Source organism: Balaenoptera borealis (assembly GCF_965194805.1).
Source record: "Balaenoptera borealis genome assembly, chromosome: 3".
NCBI lineage: Eukaryota > Metazoa > Chordata > Mammalia > Artiodactyla > Balaenopteridae > Balaenoptera > Balaenoptera borealis.
The window spans coordinates 21,766,950-21,786,339 of NC_138866.1; the positions used below are offsets into that span (position 1 = coordinate 21,766,950).

General features: G+C 42.5%; 1 protein-coding gene across 1 annotated transcript in view; it reads right to left on the reverse strand.

Annotated features, from left to right (window-relative positions):
- Positions 1-3,759: 3,759 nt before the first annotated feature.
- Positions 3,760-19,390, reverse strand: part of TSHR (thyroid stimulating hormone receptor) — a 160,018-nt gene continuing 144,387 nt past the window's right edge. The window contains exons 10-11 of the mRNA XM_082384782.1: positions 11,315-11,503; positions 3,760-9,184 (exon numbers count right to left, since the gene is read on the reverse strand). Coding sequence (XP_082240908.1) covers positions 7,771-9,184; positions 11,315-11,503 — 1,603 coding nt within the window. The 3' untranslated portion in view covers positions 3,760-7,770. The remainder of the gene's footprint in view (positions 9,185-11,314; positions 11,504-19,390) is intronic.

The window sequence follows — 19,390 nt, forward strand, 5'->3', positions numbered from 1 at the left end:
TGGAATGTCCTATAAATATCCATTAAGTCCATCTTGTTTAATGTATCATTTAAAGCTTGTGTTTCCTTATTTATTTTCATTTTGGATGATCTGTCCATTGGTGAAAGTGGGGTGTTAAAGTCCCCTACTATGATTGTGTTGCTGTCGATTTCCCCTTTTATGGCTGTTAGTATTTGCCTTATGTATTGAGGTGCTCCTATGTTGGGTGCATAAATATTTACAATTGTTATACCTTCCTCTTGGATCGATCCCTTGATCATTATATAGTGTCCTTCTTTGTCTCTTGTAATAGTCTTTATTTTAAAGTCTATTTTGTCTGATATGAGAATTGCTACTCCAGCTTTCTTTTGATTTCCATTTGCATGGAATATCTTTTTCCGTCCCCTCACTTTCAGTCTGTATGTGTCTCTAGGTCTGAAGTGGGTCTCTTGTAGACAGCATATATATGGGTCTTGTTTTTGTATCCATTCAGCCAGCCTGTGTCTTTTGGTGGGAGCATTTAATCCATTTACATTTAAGGTAATTATCTATATGTATGTTCCTATTCCCATTTTCTTAAATATTTTGTGTTTGTTATTGTAGGTGTTTTCCTTCTCTTGTGTTTCTTGCCTAGAGAAGTTCCTTTAGCATTTGTTGTAAAGCTGGTTTGGTGGTGCTGAACTCTCTCAGCTTTTGCTTGTCTGTAAAGGTTTTAATTTCTCCATCACATCTGAATGAGATCCTTGCTGGGTAGAGTAATCTTGGTTGTAGGTTTTTCTCCTTCATCACTTTAAGTATATCCTGCCACTCCCTTCTGGCTTGCAGAGTTTCTGCTGAAAGATCAGATGTTAACCTTATGGGGATTCCCTTGTGTGTTATTTGTTTTTTTTCCCTCGCTGCCTTTAATATGTTTTCCTTATATTTAATTTTTGACAGTTTGATTAATATGTGTCTTGGCGTGTTTCTCCTTGGGTTTATCCTGTATGGGACACTCTGTGCTTCCTGGACTTGATTAACTATTTCCTTTCCCATATTAGGGAAGTTTTCAACTATAATCTCTTCAAATATTTTCTCAGTCCCTTTCTTTTTCTCTTCTTCTTCTGGGACCCCTATAATTCGAATGCTGGTGCGTTTAATGTTGTCCCAGAGGTCTCTGAGACTGTCCTCAGTTCTTTTCATTCTTTTCTCTTTATCCTGCTCTGCAGTAGTTATTTCCACCATTTTATCTTCCAGGTCACTTATCCTTTCTTTTGCCTCAGTTATTCTGCTATTGATCCCATCTAGAGTATTTTTAATTTCATTTATTGTGTTTTTCATCATTGCTTGGTTCCTCTTTAGTTCTTCTACGTCCTTGTTAAATGTTTCTTGCATTTTGTCTATTCTATTTCCAAGATTTTGGATCATCCTTACTATCATTATTCTGAATTCTTTTTCAGGTAGACTACCTATTTCCTCTTCATTTGTTAAGTCTAGTGTGTTTTGACCCTGCTCCTTCATCTGCTGTGTGTTTTTCTGTCGTCTCATTTTGCTTATCTTACTGTGTTTGGGGTCTCCTTATCACAGGTTGCAGGTTCGTAGTTCCCATTGTTTTTGGTATCTGTCCCCAGTGGCTAAGGTTGGTTCAGTGGGTTGTGTAGGCTTCCTGGTGGAGGGAACTAGTGCCTGAGCTCTGGTGGATGAGGCTGGATCTTGTCTTTCTGGTGGGCACGTCCACGTCTGGTGGTGTATTTTGGGGTGTCTGTGGCCTTATTATGATTTTAGGCAGCCTCTCTGCTAATGGATGGGGCTGTGTTCCTGTCTTGCTAGTTGTTTGGCATAGGGTGTTCAGCACTGTAGCTTGCTGGTCATTGAGTGATGTTGAGATGGAGATCTCTGAGAGATTTTTGCCGTTTGGTATTACGTGGAGCTGGGAGGTCTCTTGTGGACCAGTGTCCTGAAGTTGGCTCTCCCACCTCCGAGGTACGGCCCTGATGCCTGGCTGAAGCACCAAGAGCCTTTCGTCCACACGGCTCAGAGTAAGAGGGAGAAAAAATAGAAAGAAAGAAAGAAAGAAAGAAAGAGGCTATAATATAGTGAAGTAAAATAAAGCTATTATAAAGCAAAGCTATACAGACTAAATCTCCCCCAGAAGCATATACATATACACTCACAAAAAAAAAGGAAAAGGGGAAAAATTAATATATCCTGCTCCCAAAGTCCACCTCCTGAATTTGGGATGATTCGTTGTCTATTCAGGTATTCAACAGATGCAGGCACATCAAGTTGTTTGTGGAGATTTAATCCGCTGCTTCTGAGGCTGCTGGGAGAGATTTCCCCTCCTCGTCTCTGTTCGCACAGCTCCTGGGGATCAGCTTTGGATTTGGACCCGCCTCTGCGTGTAGGTCGCCTGAGGGCGTCTGTTCCCCGCCCAGACAGGACGGGGTTAAAGGAGCAGCTGCTTCGGGGGCTCTGGCTCACCCAGGCCGCGGGGAGGGAGGGGTACGGAGGAGGCGGGGCGAGCCTGCGGCGTCAGAGGCCGGCGTGACGTTGCACCAGCCTGAGGCGCGCAGTGCGTTCTCCCGGGGACGTTGTCCCTGGATCACGGGACCCTGGCAGTGGCGGGCTGCACTGGCTCCCGGAAGGGGCGGTGTGGAGAGTGACCTGTGCTCGCACACAGGCTTCTTGGAGGCGGCAGCAGCAGCCCCAGCATCTCACGCCCGTCTCTGGGGTCCGCGCTGATAGCCGCGGCTCGCGCCAGTTTCTGGAGTTCGTTTAGGCGGCGCTCTGAATCCCCTCTCCTTGCGCGCCGCGAAACAAAGAGGCAAGAAAAAGTCTCTTGCCTCTTCGGCAGCTGCAGACTTTTTCCCGGTCTCCCTCCCAGCCAGCTGTGGTGCGCTAACCCCTTCAGGCTGTGTTCACGCCGCCAGCCCCAGTCCTCTCCCTGCGATCCAACCGAAGCCCGAGCCTCAGCTCCCAGCCCCGCCCGCCCCGGCGGGGGAGCAGACAAGCCTCTTGGGCTGGTGAGCGCTGCTCGGCGCCGAGCCTCTGTGCGGGAATCTCTCCATTTTTCCCTCTGCGCCCCTGTTGCTGTGGGATCCGCGCTGTTAGCCGCGGCTCGCGCCCGTCTCTGAAGTTCGTTTAGGCGGCGCTCTGAATCCCCTCTCCTCGCGCACCAGGAAACAGGGAAGAAAAAGTCTCTTGACTCTTCGGCAGCTGCAGACTTTTTCCCGGACTCCCTCCCGGCTAGCTGTGGTGCACTAACCCCTTCAGGCTGTGTTCACGCCGCCAACCCCAGTCCTCTCCCTGCGATCCGACCAAAGCCCGAGCCTCAGCTCCCAGCCCCGCCCGCCCCGGCGGCTGAGCAGACAAGCCTCTCGGGCTGGTGAGTGCTGGTCAGCGCCGAGCCTCCGTGCGGGAAGTGCGGGAATCTCTCCGCTTTGCCCTCCGCACCTCTGTGGCTGCGCTCTCCTCCGTGGCTCCGAAGCTTCCCCCCTACGCCACCCGCAGTCTCTGCCCGCGAAGGGGCTCCTAGTGCGTGGAAATCTTTCCTCCTTCACAGCTCCCTCCCACTGGTGCAGGTGCCGTCCCTATTCTTTTGTCTCTGTTATTTCTTTTTTCTTTTGCCCTACCCAAGTACGGGGGGAGTTTCTTGCCTTTTGGGAGGTCTGACGTTTTCTGCCAGCGTTCAGTGGGTGTTCTGTAGGAGCAGTTCCACGTGTAGATGTATTTCTACTGTATCTGTGGGAAGGAAGGTGATCTCCGCGTCTTACTCTTCCGCCATCTTCTCTCCTCCCCCTCGTTAATTCTTTATAATACCTGACGTTTTTCTCTCTTACCCTCTTGATTCGCTCTCAAACATTTTATATCTCCCCTTTACTTTTGGTGTTCTGACATTTTATATGGACTGTTCTACACATGAGTCTTTTTCATTCACCCCCCCGCCCCCTTAGTACTAAGGAGACACTATCGATCTTTATCAGTTCAAGAAATTTTCTTCCTTCTGTTGCTCTGGTATTATTACATTTTCTACATTTTCTCTAAATCTCCTATTAGACATATGTTGGACTTTGAGACTAATCCTCTGTATCTTTCAACTTTTGTCAAGTATTTCACATCTTTGTTTGTTCATTTTAGATTTCCTCTACTTTAACTCCTAGTCCTTCTATTAAAGCTCTTGGCTTTGGCAATCCCATTTTAAATTTGCCAAAACTCCTCCTCATTTTTGATTATTACTTTTTAAAAAAATAGTAGCTTGCTATTGTTTTGGGGCCCAGTATTTTCTCAAATTTCTCTGATGTTATCAATTACAAATTTAAAAATAGTACTGTGTTTCTGAACTGTCTTTTCTAGGGAAATGTTCTCTGTTCCATTTGGTCTTTTTTTGGGCTATTGATATGCAGTTCATCTTTCTCAAATGTCTGATAATTATTGTGGTTCATTTTTATTTTTGAATAAAGGATGAGAATGGTTAATGTCAGCTGATGGCATAGATCTTTCTCCCCCAAGATGCCTTTCCCTGACTGGACACTGATGTTGATGCTTCTGTGTCAATGACCAGGCTTCACTTTATGATGTGAGGGCAGGAAGTGGGTAAGTGGGCTAGGTTCCCTGCTTCCTGCCCCCGCCCCAGACCAGGGGCTTAGCCCTATCTACACTGAACATTCACTTTCTTTAAGATAAGTTTCTTGATTTCAACCTGGGGCAAACACTGAATGTGTCAGTTGCTCTAACTAAATGGAGTGAGAGGGGATGGGAGGGGCCAGGTGAGATAGACTGGCGGTTGATTACATAATTAGCCTCTCAGTCCTGTGACCTTCAGGCTTAGGGGTCTCTTAGGACTCTGCAAGGAAGAACACATCCTTCCACAGCTACAGCCTTATCCTGTATGTTCTAGGCTGTGGCCTTCTCCACTCTAAGTTATCCACCAACTCAAGGCCAGAAACTTGCCATTTTCAGAAAGTCATCAAAGACTTGGGTGTGTTGTTGGTACCATTTCTCCTGTTCACAGTACAGTTTTGGCTTGATCCCATTTTATATTTTCTCACTGTCATTTCAGTGGGATTTGAAAAAGGAAGATTGATAGATGCCAGAACTCATCCATCACTTTGAGCTGGAACTCTATATCTTTTGAAGTAGAATGTATTGCTACCAAGTTTTTCTTGTCCCTTTAGGTATTCAGAATGAATGAGAATCACACCACTGTGTTATGATACAGTTTTTTCTCCAAAACCTTCAAGCAGTGAGGAGTATTTGTTCTCAAACTGTTATTGTTTTTAATTCTTATGATTCCAGTTTCATCTTCTTGCCCTCGCTTTTACTTTATTGCCCCTCTCATGGTGCTGCCTTGTAATAGACTCTCTTCTTCTAATCAGCTGCTTCTGATATGCAGCAGATTATCCATAGAGCAAGAGTCAAACTTTGAGGGTTTCTTGAGAGACACTCCTTTGAGCAACATGCTTAAATTTTAGGGCATGAATTTTTGTGACATCTTTTGTGACTGACTTGAGGCTGTTTGACCTCACTGATTTGGGTCTATCTTTAGATAGTTGAAATCTTTAGATAGTTGCCAGATAAAGTGAACTCTGACCAGGTCTTGTAGATTTATTTTCTTCATTAGAGCACTATATAAATTCCTAGTGTCAACACCAATCATTTTTTTTCTCTTAGATATCATTGCCTCTCAATGAATCATAATTCATTTTACCATGAGTAAATTTTTTCACATAAAGACCATTTACAACCAAGATACAATATTATACTTAAGTTATTAGTAGTCAATAATTTATTTATTAATATGGATTTATTAGCCAATGTGCCAACTTTTTTCCTGTCTTTAGTTTTAACACATATAATAATAACTCTAAAGAAGCTCACAAATTACAAAAAGCAATACTTTAGGACTCAGCATAGTCATTTCATAGGAAGAAAATTTACTTCATGTTGCAAATGCAAATTTTAGCAACAATTCTGTAGAAGTTACTTTTCTAGGACTGTTTCCAAAGCATGATTTCAACTACTCAAGATAAAACACATTATTTATCAGGATGTGGTATTTCAAAATGTTACAGATGAGAAATACATGTCAAAGGTAACACATTTGTTTAATTTCATTAGTCACAAGTAAACTGGTGGATTAGTCATGATGTTAGGTGTGTGTAATATTTCTACTAAGACGTCTAATCCACGTCTCAATGATAATCAGGAATGGGTATGGCTATTGAGAGATTCCAGGTAAGTCAGGGTCACCATCTCTGGGGACCCACTGGGCCACTTGCCCCACTCCATAGACTTAACACAAGCTTTTAATTCATGCTGTGGTTTTAATGCACAGTGTGGTCCATGAGCACTGAGAAGCAAATGCCATCTCTCTTTGGGATGAAATTAAGGGACTGTCTTGACAGATAACCTGGAGAATACATCTATAGATAAAAATCCTGACCATATTAAGTAAGGGAGCACTGTTAGGGAATAAAGATTTTATGTCCAGTGGTCAACAAGGTTGGAAAGAGCTGGCAGTTTCAGAGAGAAGAAACCTCTCTTTAGTACTGTATCGTGGGTCAGAAAAGGCTAAGTAAAGAAACCAATCCCTGAAGACAAGTTAAATGTTTCAAGTGAACCTGCACAGTGAAGTAGTAACTCTAAATAACAAGCATTTGCAAAACCACCCTAACCCTAATTCTATTGTGTGAATACCAATCTGGTTTTGGCCTGATAATTATAGCTGTGTAGATCTAATAATTAGATGAGTGGTTCAGAGCCAACCCAATATGGTCACTCAATAGAATTTCTGGTTCAGACATCATAACCAAAAATGAAACAAAGAAAAAATTTCCTGGGTCTTATGTCTAGGCTCCAAAGAGAAGGAGATGGCAGCTCTACAAGATAGGAAAAACAGATTCTGCTTCTTTATTGTTTTTCTTTCTCTTTGTCATGGCAACCTATGTTTTGAGGGAAAGGGATATACGTGGAGTTTTAAAACTGGAAGAGGCCATCAAGCTCCTTCATTTCTACAGACTTTAGAGGCCCAGTAATTTGCCCAAGATCCAATAGTAAAATAGTGTCCAGCCTGCTTTATTAATCAGTGGGAGATCTAGTGTGCCCCGCTCATAATTCCCACTTGTCACTATTTATAAGTACTTTCTAGAGTTCACGTATTTAATGCCAGAAGACTGGCCAAGAAGAGTAGTTCTTAGTTTGCTCAGCCACAACAGCTGAAATCTTGCCAGTTTTTCCAGGCAACAGTTGGGTCACATCAGGTAGATTCTTGTGAAGAGATGATTAAGTTTCAGAGTCTGAAAAAACAACTCAAATCTACACCTTCCCCCTCCTTCATGTGTCAAAATAGCTGTTCCTTGCATGATGCTCTGCTTGACTTTTCAGTTTCTAGGGACTCAAATTCTCTTGGGTTGTATCAGGGAACATGAAGTGGAACTAAACCAATACGGGGCCAGTTAAATCTTGTGGTCACCAACCAAGTTAATAGCATTTGCCATTTGCTGAATCTTTAGTATGAAATGCTGTATAAAAGTGAGAAAGCTCAATGCCAACATGGCTCAGTTGATATTTATTAAGCATTTTATACAATGTCATCACTGCACTTCGCATCCAGCAATTCTTCCAGAAAGTATACATTACTTTGATATCACCTGGGATTCAGACATGTCAGTAGCCTCTCTTCCTTCTTGGAGGCAATGATTAGGTTAATGCTAGTCCCTCTCCAGAGCTGAACACTACCTGCAGGTTGGGTCAGCTGTGTGTTTTGTCAGTGGTTGGAATGCATGCTCAAGAAACCAGCCTAAGTCCCCCTACCACTTACAAAACTGTTTGCTTATACTCTTTTGAGATTTGGTCCTGCTTATTTGGGGTTAGATGGGAGTTTTCAAGCAGTTCATAGTTGTCCTGCATGTTGGGGAGACTTTGCCTCATGTCTTGGGTAACCTTTTGGACCTGAATACCGGTGCTGTTTTTTGCAGAAATTCTCTGACCCCGGTAAGCCTGAGCCTGACGTTTACAGATACCAAACTTGCTGAGCAGGATAAACACATCCCTCTGGAAGGCTTTGGTGAAAATGGCATAGAGGAATGGATTGGCACAGGAGTTAAGTGGGTAGAAGAGAACCAGCAAGATTTTGGAGTTGGTAACGGTGATGAGAGGCTTGTTCATAAGTGCTGACAGAGCATAGAATGAGATTGGGGCCATGCACATGAAGTCAGTGAAGATCAGCACAGCCATCCTTTTGGCAATTTTGGTGTCTTTGTCCCCCGGGTTGTACTGGGGATTCCGGACGGTGATGTAGATCTTCACGTAACAGGAGCAGACGATGATAAAGGCAACTATGTTGAGCAACAGAACGAGGATAATATATGCCAGGGCAAGAGGAGTCTCGGTGTCCATGGGCAGGCAGATGCTGACCTTAGCGTAGCTGCTTATTCCCACCAAAGGGAGCAGGGCGAGCAGGAAGCAGCAAACCCAGCCCCCAACCATGATGGCGTAGGCGTGCCTGAGGCGGATCTTGCGGTCCAGGCGCATGGCGAAGGTGATGGCGTACCAGCGCTCCAGGGTGATGACCGTCAGTGTGTACACTGACAGTTCGCTGGCAAAGACGGTGAAGAAACCAGCTGTGTTGCACCCGGGGCCTGTCTGCCAGTCGATGGCGTGGTTGTAGTACTCAGACTGAGTGTAGAGGTCTACGGAGGCTATGAGGAGCAGGTACATCCCCATGCAGAAATCCGCGAAGGCTAAGTTGCACATGAGGAAGCGTGGGACAGTCAGTTTGTAGTGGCTCGTGAGGAGGATGACCAGGACAAAGACATTGCCCAGGAGAGCCAGCAGACTAACAAACCACACCACGATTCTCAGGAATTTGTAGCCCATTATGTCTTCACAGGGGTTGAACTCATCTGACCTGGGGGTACACACCATGTCTTCACTGCCCCCACACACAGTGTAGTCATAATGGCTGTCAAAGGCCTGTAGGGTCTCTTCCTGGGGGTTTTTGAGCTCTTGGCCAAAACCAATGATCTCATCCTCTTGTTCTTCTAAGAAGACGTAATAATGAGAGTTGCTGTGGGTATCCTGGAACCTGGAGTTTTCCTTGTACCCAGCGCTGCCGTCACCCAGATCCTCTTCATATTCTTGGTCGAAGGGACCATTTAAAGCTTTCACAGATTTTCTCTGACGCAGGCTCCGAATACTGCTCTCATTACACATTAAAGACTCAAGGATTCTGCAAGGCAGTAGATATAAGTCACCACTTGCTGAAAACCCTCTAATAGTCCCCACAACACTTAGCAAAATATGCAAACTACTTCATATGATATACATGATTCTGTGAGATTCTACATGATCTGGTCAGGCCTGTTTCTCCTATGTCATTTCCTATTACCCTCCCCTCTCCAAGTGTGATCCACTGACATTGGTCCTTATTTCTCATCTGCAACCAGTTCAAGAACAGCAGTGACTTAAAAAAAAGTATGGATGCTAGAGCCAGTCTGCCTAGGTTAGGATCTGATTCTACTATTTACTGGCTGTTTCATCTTGGGAAGGTCTATGAACATTGGTTTATTCATTTGTAGAACGGGATAGGGAGAGTATCTATTTCATTTTGGATTGTTAAAGGATTAGATGAGTTTATCATTTTGAAGTTCTTACGACAGCACCTGGAACATTGTTAGTGCCATGTATATTTTGGTTACTATTATTATTATTATTCCTCTTCAGAGCATTAGAATTCCATGTTCCCTTTGCCTGAAAAACTCATGGCTGCCTCTACTCATTATTCAGTTTTAAACTCAGATTTTTTTTCCTCAGAAGAGGCTTCCTTCATCTTCTTTAATAAATTGCCTGAGCCTTGTGTTTGTTTTCTTCACAGCACTATCTAATATCTTCTTGTTTGCCTGTTTCTTTTCTGACTTCCCATTCTAGAATGTAAATAAAATGCAAGAAGCCTCTTGCTGTGGATAGGACAGTGCCAGGCACATAACAGGTGCTCAATAAATATTTATTGAACAAATGAATAAATGGACACTATTGTGCGGACATGGTTATGGAAGTAAGATTTAGTGTTTCACTAGCTCTCCAGACTGATATCAAAAGGGATTCTTTTTTTTTTTGGCCACGCCACGCGGCATGCAGGATCTTAGTTCCTCGACCAGGGATCGAACCGGTGCCCACTGCAGTGGAAGCACAGAGTCTTAACCCCAGGACCACCAGGGAATTCCCCAAGTGGGATTCTTTAACTGGCTTTAGCTTCTGAGCAGATTCATCTATTGAGCTCTGCTTAAAATGCCCGATGGACTGCCTATTCCAACCTGTTTAGAGGTTGACGAGAAATCTGGACCCTGACCTCAAGGTCCACTTTAGCCTCCCACCCGTCCCTGGTCCCTTTTCTGCTCAGGGCTGGCTAACACCGGCCCCATACCCCACTCCTAGTTTTCTGCAGCTGTTATGCCCGCATTAGCTTTCTTTGCACAGCTGTTCAACTTTCCTGTTTGCTTCAACCCCCACAGCTAGAGCCCAGCTTACTTACAACTGCTGAGTGCAGGAAGTCAACCCGCAGATACTGTATAGAAACCAAGAGGGAGTGAATAAGAGATAAACGAAGAACAGACATAAAAAGGGAAATGATGCAGAGTGAAACTGTAGGTGAAGACAAGATTCAGAGAGAGCATGGGAGAAAAAGAAGGCCATCCCTCTTTTGCAGCCTCACAAGCAGCCTGTTAATAAAATAATACATATTATGAGAACTTAAATTCCAGGTCATGGTGATAGGTGTTTTCTACTCAGTTTCTCATTTGCTCTTCTCAAAAGCTCTGTAAATGGTAGCATTACGATCTCCCTTCACAAAGGCTCAGGAAGGTTAAGTGAGTAGGGTGGATAACACAGCGAGGAAGTGGCAAAGGTGGGACACAAACCCAGGTGACTACAAAGCCCACACTGTAACCAGGGAGCTGTGACATTTGCAAGGCCTGAACTGACCAGGTAATCCAATTGCTTGTGTTGTTCCTAAGTTTGTCCTCATAGTTGTGGCACCTAATATGGGTTGGTTCTGGAGGCCAGAAATCATGTCGTGTAACCTCTATAAGATTCTGCATGATCTGGTCATTCCTGCCTCTCCTACATCATCACCTAAAATCCTTCCCTCCCCTGCTGTGATCCAGCGACACAGGCCTTATTTCTTATCTGCAACCACTTTCGGTCTGCAGTCACTGTGTCCCATGAACTTCATGTTTCTGACGGATGTTTCCAAATTCTTCTCCACCTGGTTTTCAAACCACAGAGCTTCTTCCTCAAACCCAGAAATTAATTCAACTTCCACCAAAGCCTTTTGTCACTTATTCCAGACACTGCCACTTACCCTCTGATTTTCTTCTGATTCTTAAAAGCACAGCAGTGGCTCGGATAAGAAAGGTCAGCCCGTGTGAGATGAAGGAAACTCAAGGAAAGTGGAAGTTTCTTTAGAGTCCAAGTGTTTCTTGCTATCAATTCCTTCAGGTGTTCCAGGCCTTTGGATGGCAGGGCAGTAACACTGGTATGAGAGACATCCCTGGGAGGGAGAGAACAGAGATACAGAGAGATGGTGAGCAGCCAGGGCCTTCCAGTTCTTGGCCAGAAAGACACACAGGCCTGAGATTAATGGGGAGATGACATGATGCTTCCTGCTGTAGAATATGCTACACTCTGAGTTATTACACACAGCCACTGGTCTAAGGACGGATATTATGCTTCTAAGTTGGTATGTTGCAAGGGACTTCCATTTTTATTGTTTAGAACTCCAGGATCTATCAGTACAAATAATACATAGTTCAGCAGACATTTTGTTTTACCCATTACAATACACACAAACTCTTGGAATCAGAGATGGATGTCAATTTTACTCTGGAAAACTACATCATATAACTACTAAATGGTCTCAAGAGACAAGAGAAATAAATTTGAACAGGCTCAGAGGGGCCTAAATTGCTCCCAGTCTCTGTGGGGACTAAGGTTTTGGGATTGATAAAGTGCTCATCGATATGCATCAATACCAGTATCATGAAAATCTTCTCCTAATGACGTAGAACTTGGGAGTCATAACCAGTTACACGGTGACTTCATGACTCAGAACAATCTCGCCACAGATTCTTTAGAAGGCTCTAAAAGTATTCCTGGAAAGAAAACTCCAGTACTTATATTAACAATTTGAAATGAGATTCAGATTGAGGTGGTGAGGCTGGGGACAGTGTAGACATTAGTGTCAGTTATTAAAGTAGAATTAATTCATGGCTTTTAGTGTGACATTTTCTGCTCTTTTCTCAGTCCCACAGAATCCAGGTTACGTATCTTGCTCCATCATTTTTACTTGTGTTGAAAAGCAGCCTGAATAAGACCATAAATATTTAACCTAACATCTCTCTTATTTTATATATTATCAATTGAATTAAACTGACATTCATTAAATATTCCTTTTTTTTACAATCATATTTTTAATGTTTCATGTAATTAGTAATGACTGATTAGCAAATGAATTCCAATATTTTCAACTTCTTCCTCCACATTATTGTAATTGGACTTAGCTGGGATTTGCATTCCCAGGGTTCAAGGCTGCTAGAACTTGCTACTTGCTTTTTATAAACAGGAAGCTTGAGTATTAACCCCATTCACTGCAGAACTGTGATTATTGGGGGGAGGGTGTCATGTTCGCTATTTTGTTTTATATTTAATTTAAAAATTCCATATTTCAGCATTTCCCAAACTTGCCTGGGGGTAATAATTACCGTTGGTGCTTGTTACTATATGATCCCCAGGTGATTTTTAACATTAAGCAAGTATATTTGGAAAACTGGCCTAAATGAATAACTTTGTGGTTAGTGAGAGAGTTGAGGAATTAAGCCCAGTTGTGAAGTAAATGAGGCTGGACATTGCTCTCCTGCCCCATCTTCCTTTGGATGCATCTCTTTCTCTTTTAACCATGTGTCTTCATGGTGTGGCCATCTTTATGCCTCCGGTTTTCTGGAGGCCACTTACGTGTCTCTTTTCTGTCAGTGAAACAAGAGAGCATCTCTTGGCTCCTTTTTTCTGCTTTGCTGTCTGTTGGATACACTGATTGTGTGTATTCATCTGAAAGAGTTTATCCTTCCAAGTAGTGCGTTTGCATTTTAATAGATATTTCTTGAGAAAACACTTTAGTAACCATTCCTGTTACTGCGTGACAAAATACCCCCAAACTAAATGGCATCAAACAACAATCTTTTTATTATAAGCATAGCTTTTGTGGGCCAGGAATTTGAACAGGGCATGGAGGGGATGGTTTGTGTCTGCTCAATGCTATCTGAGACTCAGCTGGGAAGACTTGAAGGTTAGGACAGCTCAGTGGCTGGGGGCTGGGATTATCATCAGGCTCCTTCATATCTTCAGGTCTCTGGAGTCTTTGAACATAGATCCAGGTGCAGCAACCCCTCCAGGAACTCGTTAGTAATCTGGGGGGGAGGGGAGGAATTTACTCCCTGATTTGTCTGAGTGTCTGCAATGAGCGTTTCCCAGGTAGCCTCTAGTTGGGTCCTGGTGGGGCTGAATTGGGAAGGTGTTTTTGGAAAATGTGTATAAACTTTGTGATGGAAACATCTGTAACGTAATTGGTACTTGGCATATAGTAGGTGTTCAATGTTAATGCCCTCCTTGCCACAATCTGGAGTTTAAGCTCAAGTCAGAAGCAAGGAACCAAGCAAATACAGCTCCAGCCCAGATCTTGGCTTATATAGTCAACTGCTTATTTGACATTTCCACATGGAGTTTTCACGGGCGTCTCCAACTTGACAGGTCCATCCCAAATTTAGCTTCTAATCCCCCGCCCTGACACCAACCTGCTCCTCCTCCATTCAATCTAGCAAAATACAGGGATTTGAACTCCAGAAGAGCTCGTGTTTGCATCTCTAATGGAAGCTCTCTGGTTCAAGCTAACATCATCTCTTGCTGTGGTAGTTTTCTTGTCAGCTCTTACTCCCTTCCAGTCCATTCTCCACACAGCAGTAGAGCAGTCGTAACATATGGGTTGAGCAAGGTCATTCTCCTGCTCAAAACCTTGCAGTGACTTCCTAAGGTACATGAATAACATCTACTCTTCATACCATGCTTGTCAAGGCCCTGCAGATCTGGCCCTTGCCTTCCTCTCCAACCTCATCTCAGGGCCGTAGACTGCTTACAGCCTGAATTAGAATCTATCTGGAGCCATCTCACTCCCCACTGGCATGAGCCACTTGATGGAGCTCTAAGTGTCCATTAAGCACTGCTCCTAAAGTGCTCTGAGGTGCGGCCCTCTCCTGATGTAGGCTGCTGCACTGGTGCTACTTCATCCCTTCCAGAGTCAAGCAAGGGGAACAACGGCTTCCCCTCCAGCCTCCCCTTTTAAAAAAATTTAACCTCTGTTGCAGAGATCTGCAGTTTTAATCAGACAGCTCTGAGTGTTGCAGAAAGGAAGGTAGGAGCTCCTATACTTCCCAGCGGATGCAGCACTGCCTCTCTTTTCAAAATAACCCAATGGAATGATTCTTCCCTCTAAGCCTACTGGTATTTCTTTATTTCCTGCCCACCAAGTGCCATCTTCCAGGGCTTATGTCCTTGTGGATTCTCTCTTGTCCTTGTTCAGTATTCATGCCATGAATGTTTACAGTAAAACGCAATTGAGCTAGACCCCCAATCAGATTTCAGCTCTGCTGTTTATGGGTCTACAGTGTCATGGTTCTCATAACTACCACCTTAGTTTAGGTCTGAAGTACATTTCAACTCAGTTTTGCAAAAACTTCCTGACTCGTCTCCCAGAAAGTGTCTACTAATTCTGCCTTCAGACTTAGGACAGGATGTTCTTTCTAAAACTTGGAAAGAACAAGTTTTGTTGCTTTCCAGCTTGAAACCCATGGTTCCTCCAATGTCTACAGTTCACGCTTCTCTAAGTCTCTGCCCTCTCTCCAGTGCGAGTCTCTTCCTGAATTCTGTGTTGTCTTCTTTCTTGATTTTCTCCCTCATTTCACTGGAGTACATTTTCTTTCTTCCTTCCTTCCTTCCTTCCTCCCTCCCTCCCTCTCTCTCTCTCTCTTTCCTTCTTTCTTTCTTTCTTCCTTTTTCTTTTCCCAGCTTACAAGATCTTAGTTCCCTCACCAGGGATTGAACCGGAGCCCTCGGTGGTGAAAGTGCAGAGTCCAAACCACTGGACCACCAGGGAATTCCCTGGAGTACATTTCCAAGTAAGTTTTTAGAGGTCATATATGCAAGATATTTTCTGAGTCCTTGTATGACTGAAAATGACTTTTTTCCCTACTCTTGTATTCAATGGACACTTTACCTGGCTATAAATTTTAGGTTGCACATCACTTTTCTTCAGAATTCTAAAGGCTTTACTCTATTCAATTCTAGCACCCAGTGTTGCTTTTGGTAAGTACGATGCCATTCAGGTTCTTATTCTTTGGTCTTTTTTTTTTTTTTTTTAACATCTTTATTGGAGTATAATTGCTTTACAATGGTGTGTTAGTTTCTGCTTTATAACAAAGTGAATCAACTATACATTTACATTTATCCCCATATCTCCTCCCTCTTGCGTCTCCCTCCCATCCTCCCTTTCCCACCCCTCTAGGTGGTCACAAAGCACCGAGCTGATGTCCCTGTGCTATGCAGCTGCTTCCCACTAGCTATCTATTTTACATTTGGTAGTGTATATATGTCCATGCCACTCTCTCACTTTGTCCCAGTTTACCCTTCCCCCTCCCCGTGTCCTCAAGTCCATTCTCTACGTCTGTGTCTTTATTCCTGTCCTGCCCCTAGGTTCTTCAGAACCATTTTTCTTTTTTTTTTAGATTCCATTTATTCTTTGGTCACTGATGTGATTTTACTCTCTGACAGCTTTTACAGCCTTCTTTCTCTTTCAGCTTTATTGAGATATAATTGACATATATTACATTCAAGGTGTACAACACGATGATTTGAGATATGTATATATTGTGAAATGATTATATGGCCTTCTTTTCCCTGGTGTGATATTTCATGAAAGTGTGCCTTGATATAGATATAGATCTTTTTTCATTTATTGTGCTGGACACTGGGGTGGAGGGGTCCCTTCAATCTGGAGACCTGTGCTCTTCACCTGTAAGACAATTTTTGGTATTGTTCCCAGGATAACTTGTGCCTTGGAATAATGCAATAACTTGCGTTTCTTCCCTGGAATTCCTGGTAAGTGGAAAAGGACCGTCCTGGAACCATCAGACATATCTCCATCTTTTCTTATAATTTTCTGCTATTATTTTTATTGAATCTTCTGGTAAAATTCCTTGACTGTATCTTCCATCTCTTCCATTGAATTAAAAAAATTAATTAAAAAAGTGTCCAACTTTATTGAGGTATAATTGACAAATAAAAATTGTATATATTTATGGTATACAAAGTGCTGTTCTGATACATGCATACACTGTGAAATGATTACCACAATCAAGCTAATTAACATATCCATCACCTCACACAGATGTAATATTTTGTGTGTGGTGAGAACACTTAAGATTTACTCTCAGCAAATTTCAAGTATGCGATATAGTATTATTAACTATAGTCACCATGCTGTGTATTAGACAGTCAGAACTTAACACTGCATAACTGAAACTTTGTACCTCTTGACCAACATTTTCCTATTTCCCTCATCCCCCATCCCCTGGCAACCACCATTCTACTGTTACTATGAATTCAACTTTTTTAGATTCCACATATAAGAGGGATCATGCAGTATTTGTCTTTCTGTGCCTGGCTTTGAATTTTTTAATTTTAGCTTGATGAGAGCTGGGACTCTGCCTGTTCTGTTTATCGCTGTATTTTTCACACACAGACTGGTGCTTAGAAGACAGAAGGCTCTGAATATATACTTGTCAAATACATTTTTAAAGAGTGATTTCCTGTTTTATATTCCTTTTTTATACCATGTTTGAGGACGCACACACAGCAGTTAGGAGCATGAGTTTTAAATTCAGACTATCTGGATTTGTATTTTGGCTTCCCCACTTACTATCGGTTACTTAACATTTTGTGCCTCAGTTTCCTCATCTTCTTGAACAGTAACTGACAGTGTGTTGTCAATGAATATTAGCCATTATTATCATTACTGTTATAGTTATAGGGATAAAACATCTTCTCAGATTTATCTCAGGTCACTAATTGTTGCTTTGTAAAAAGTTCTTTTCTGTTTTCTTTAACATCTTTGGTTCCTCCAGGCTCATCCCCCTCCCCACCCCACCCCCCATTTGTTTTTCTTGGTTTTGATCTTTCATGTTAGAAGCATTCTTTGGCTTGTGTTCCTTGGTGTCACATTCATGCTGAAGAACGAGGCACTGAAAATCTGATAGGGAGCTTGTCTACCAGTAGACTGTGCTTTAGGGCAATTCTGTGGGGAGCTGGCCATTATGCTGTTGAACCCTAAAATGCCAATGTGGAGGTCTTTTTTGTTTTAGAGTTTTTCAACTTCTTCAGAAAAAAGACTTCAATCTCCAGCTTAGAGGGGAGGTACTTGGCTGTTGGTGTTTTGCATGAATGGGGTGGAGGGTTACCATTTCCAGACAGAGACCTTCAATTAATCCTTTTGTTTTTAGTCCCACGTCTCTTGCCACATGCCACATCCATCACCGCTGAATCTCATACACTTCAGAGATTCTGCAGGACAAGGAAGTTGCCTCTGAATATATGCTCCGTGTGGGTTTTGCCTCCTTCTCCTCTGCCTTTTTTCCCCCCAGAATTCTGTAGCTCTCCAGACCATCCATTTGCCCTCACCCGTCTTCTTTGTCCTTGTTGATTTATGTACATTAAAATTTTCTTTCCCATCTTTTTAGCCCTCCCTCTCGGGAGGGAGAAGAAATAAAGGCTTAAGTTCAATGCATCATCTTTGACTTTTAATCACTATTCCATTTAGCATGTAGAATGTGCAAGAGCTGAGAATGAATACTTGTTGAGTGCTGAGCCACACTGGACAATCTCCAAATCCGGAGTTGATGGAGAAAGAGCCTCAGTCTGAAGAAATCCTCAGACTTAACAAGGCAGGGATCATTTTAAGTTATTTGAAGCTGTATCTTTTCACATTCATCTAAATTTTTATTTGACCACATTGAATCCAGAATTTCCTAATAGTGTATCTTTCCTAAAATAAATCCTTCAAAATATAGTTTAATTTTTAAATTTTGGTTTTGAAGTGATAAGAATATGGAGAGTAGCTATCAGCTGTTAAAGGACCTGAATTCCTTTGTGAATGCAGCCATATTGAATGAAGCCTACTAGCTGGAGGGCCTCCCTCTCTCTTACTGACTCTGGCACTTTCCACAAGGAGCTCACCAAGTAACGGGCACTGAACTTCAAGAGAATTTGTCTCTAGCAGGTATTTACTCACAAAACAGAATGCAGCTGAGCTGAGCCTGGCAGACAGTTTGAAGTCTAATTGCCTAGGTCATGGGAACCATCTCAAGTTAAGTGTCTAATGAAAGTAACAGAACCTGAATTTGGAGAGAGTGAGGCCTGCAGGGTTATATACTGGGCAAGAATATCACCAAATTTTAAGGATGCCAGGAAAAAAAAAAGACCCAACTGATATTTGATGTCATAGGAAGAACAAATTGCTCCTCAGAAGCAATTATGTGCTCTAGCATCCTCAAACATTGGAACAGTTTCTATTTTTTTGTGAGATATTTTTGTCATTATCAAATACACGATTAACCTTTGATGAATTCAATTGCAAATTAAATAAGCACTAATCGGCTTGCCAATGTTTCAGCAGCAATTGCAAGTCTCTTTTATGTTTGCTTGTAATGAATGTGGTGTTTTCTAAAGGTCAATATGTAGAAGCTGATCCATTATAAATGTGTAGTCACATCTGTAAATTGGTAGATGAAATGCATCTAAGAGCAGAAAGAAGATTAACTTACTGCTTAAAAAGCAGTTTAATTAATTTATTGATACTGAATTAAAAATAACTAGGGCTTAAAAGCTATAAGTTCAAGACAGTGAGCTTGTTTAATTATTTGTTTAAAATTTTAAAACAGCATGTGCATTTATTCAATAAGTATTTATTGATTGCTTTCTATGTCTCAGGTACAGTTCTAGAATCTAGGGTTACAGCAGTTAACTAAACATGCAGAAATTCCTGCTCTTCTTATGCTTACATTCTAGAGAGGGATAATTTTTTTTAAAAAGTAACAGTATGTTAGATGATAACGATAAGTACCATGGGGAGAAGCAATACGGAGTAGGGGAAAGGAAGAGCCCAGAGGTAGGTCACAATTAGAGATGGGGAAGGGTGTCAGGGAAGACCTCACTGAGGAGTCGGTTGAGCAAAGATCTGAAGGAGATGAGGGAGAGAGCCATAGTTATATCTGGGAAAGAGCATTCCAGGCAGAGAGACCAGTCAGTGCAAAGTCCCTGGGATGAGAGTGTACCTGGT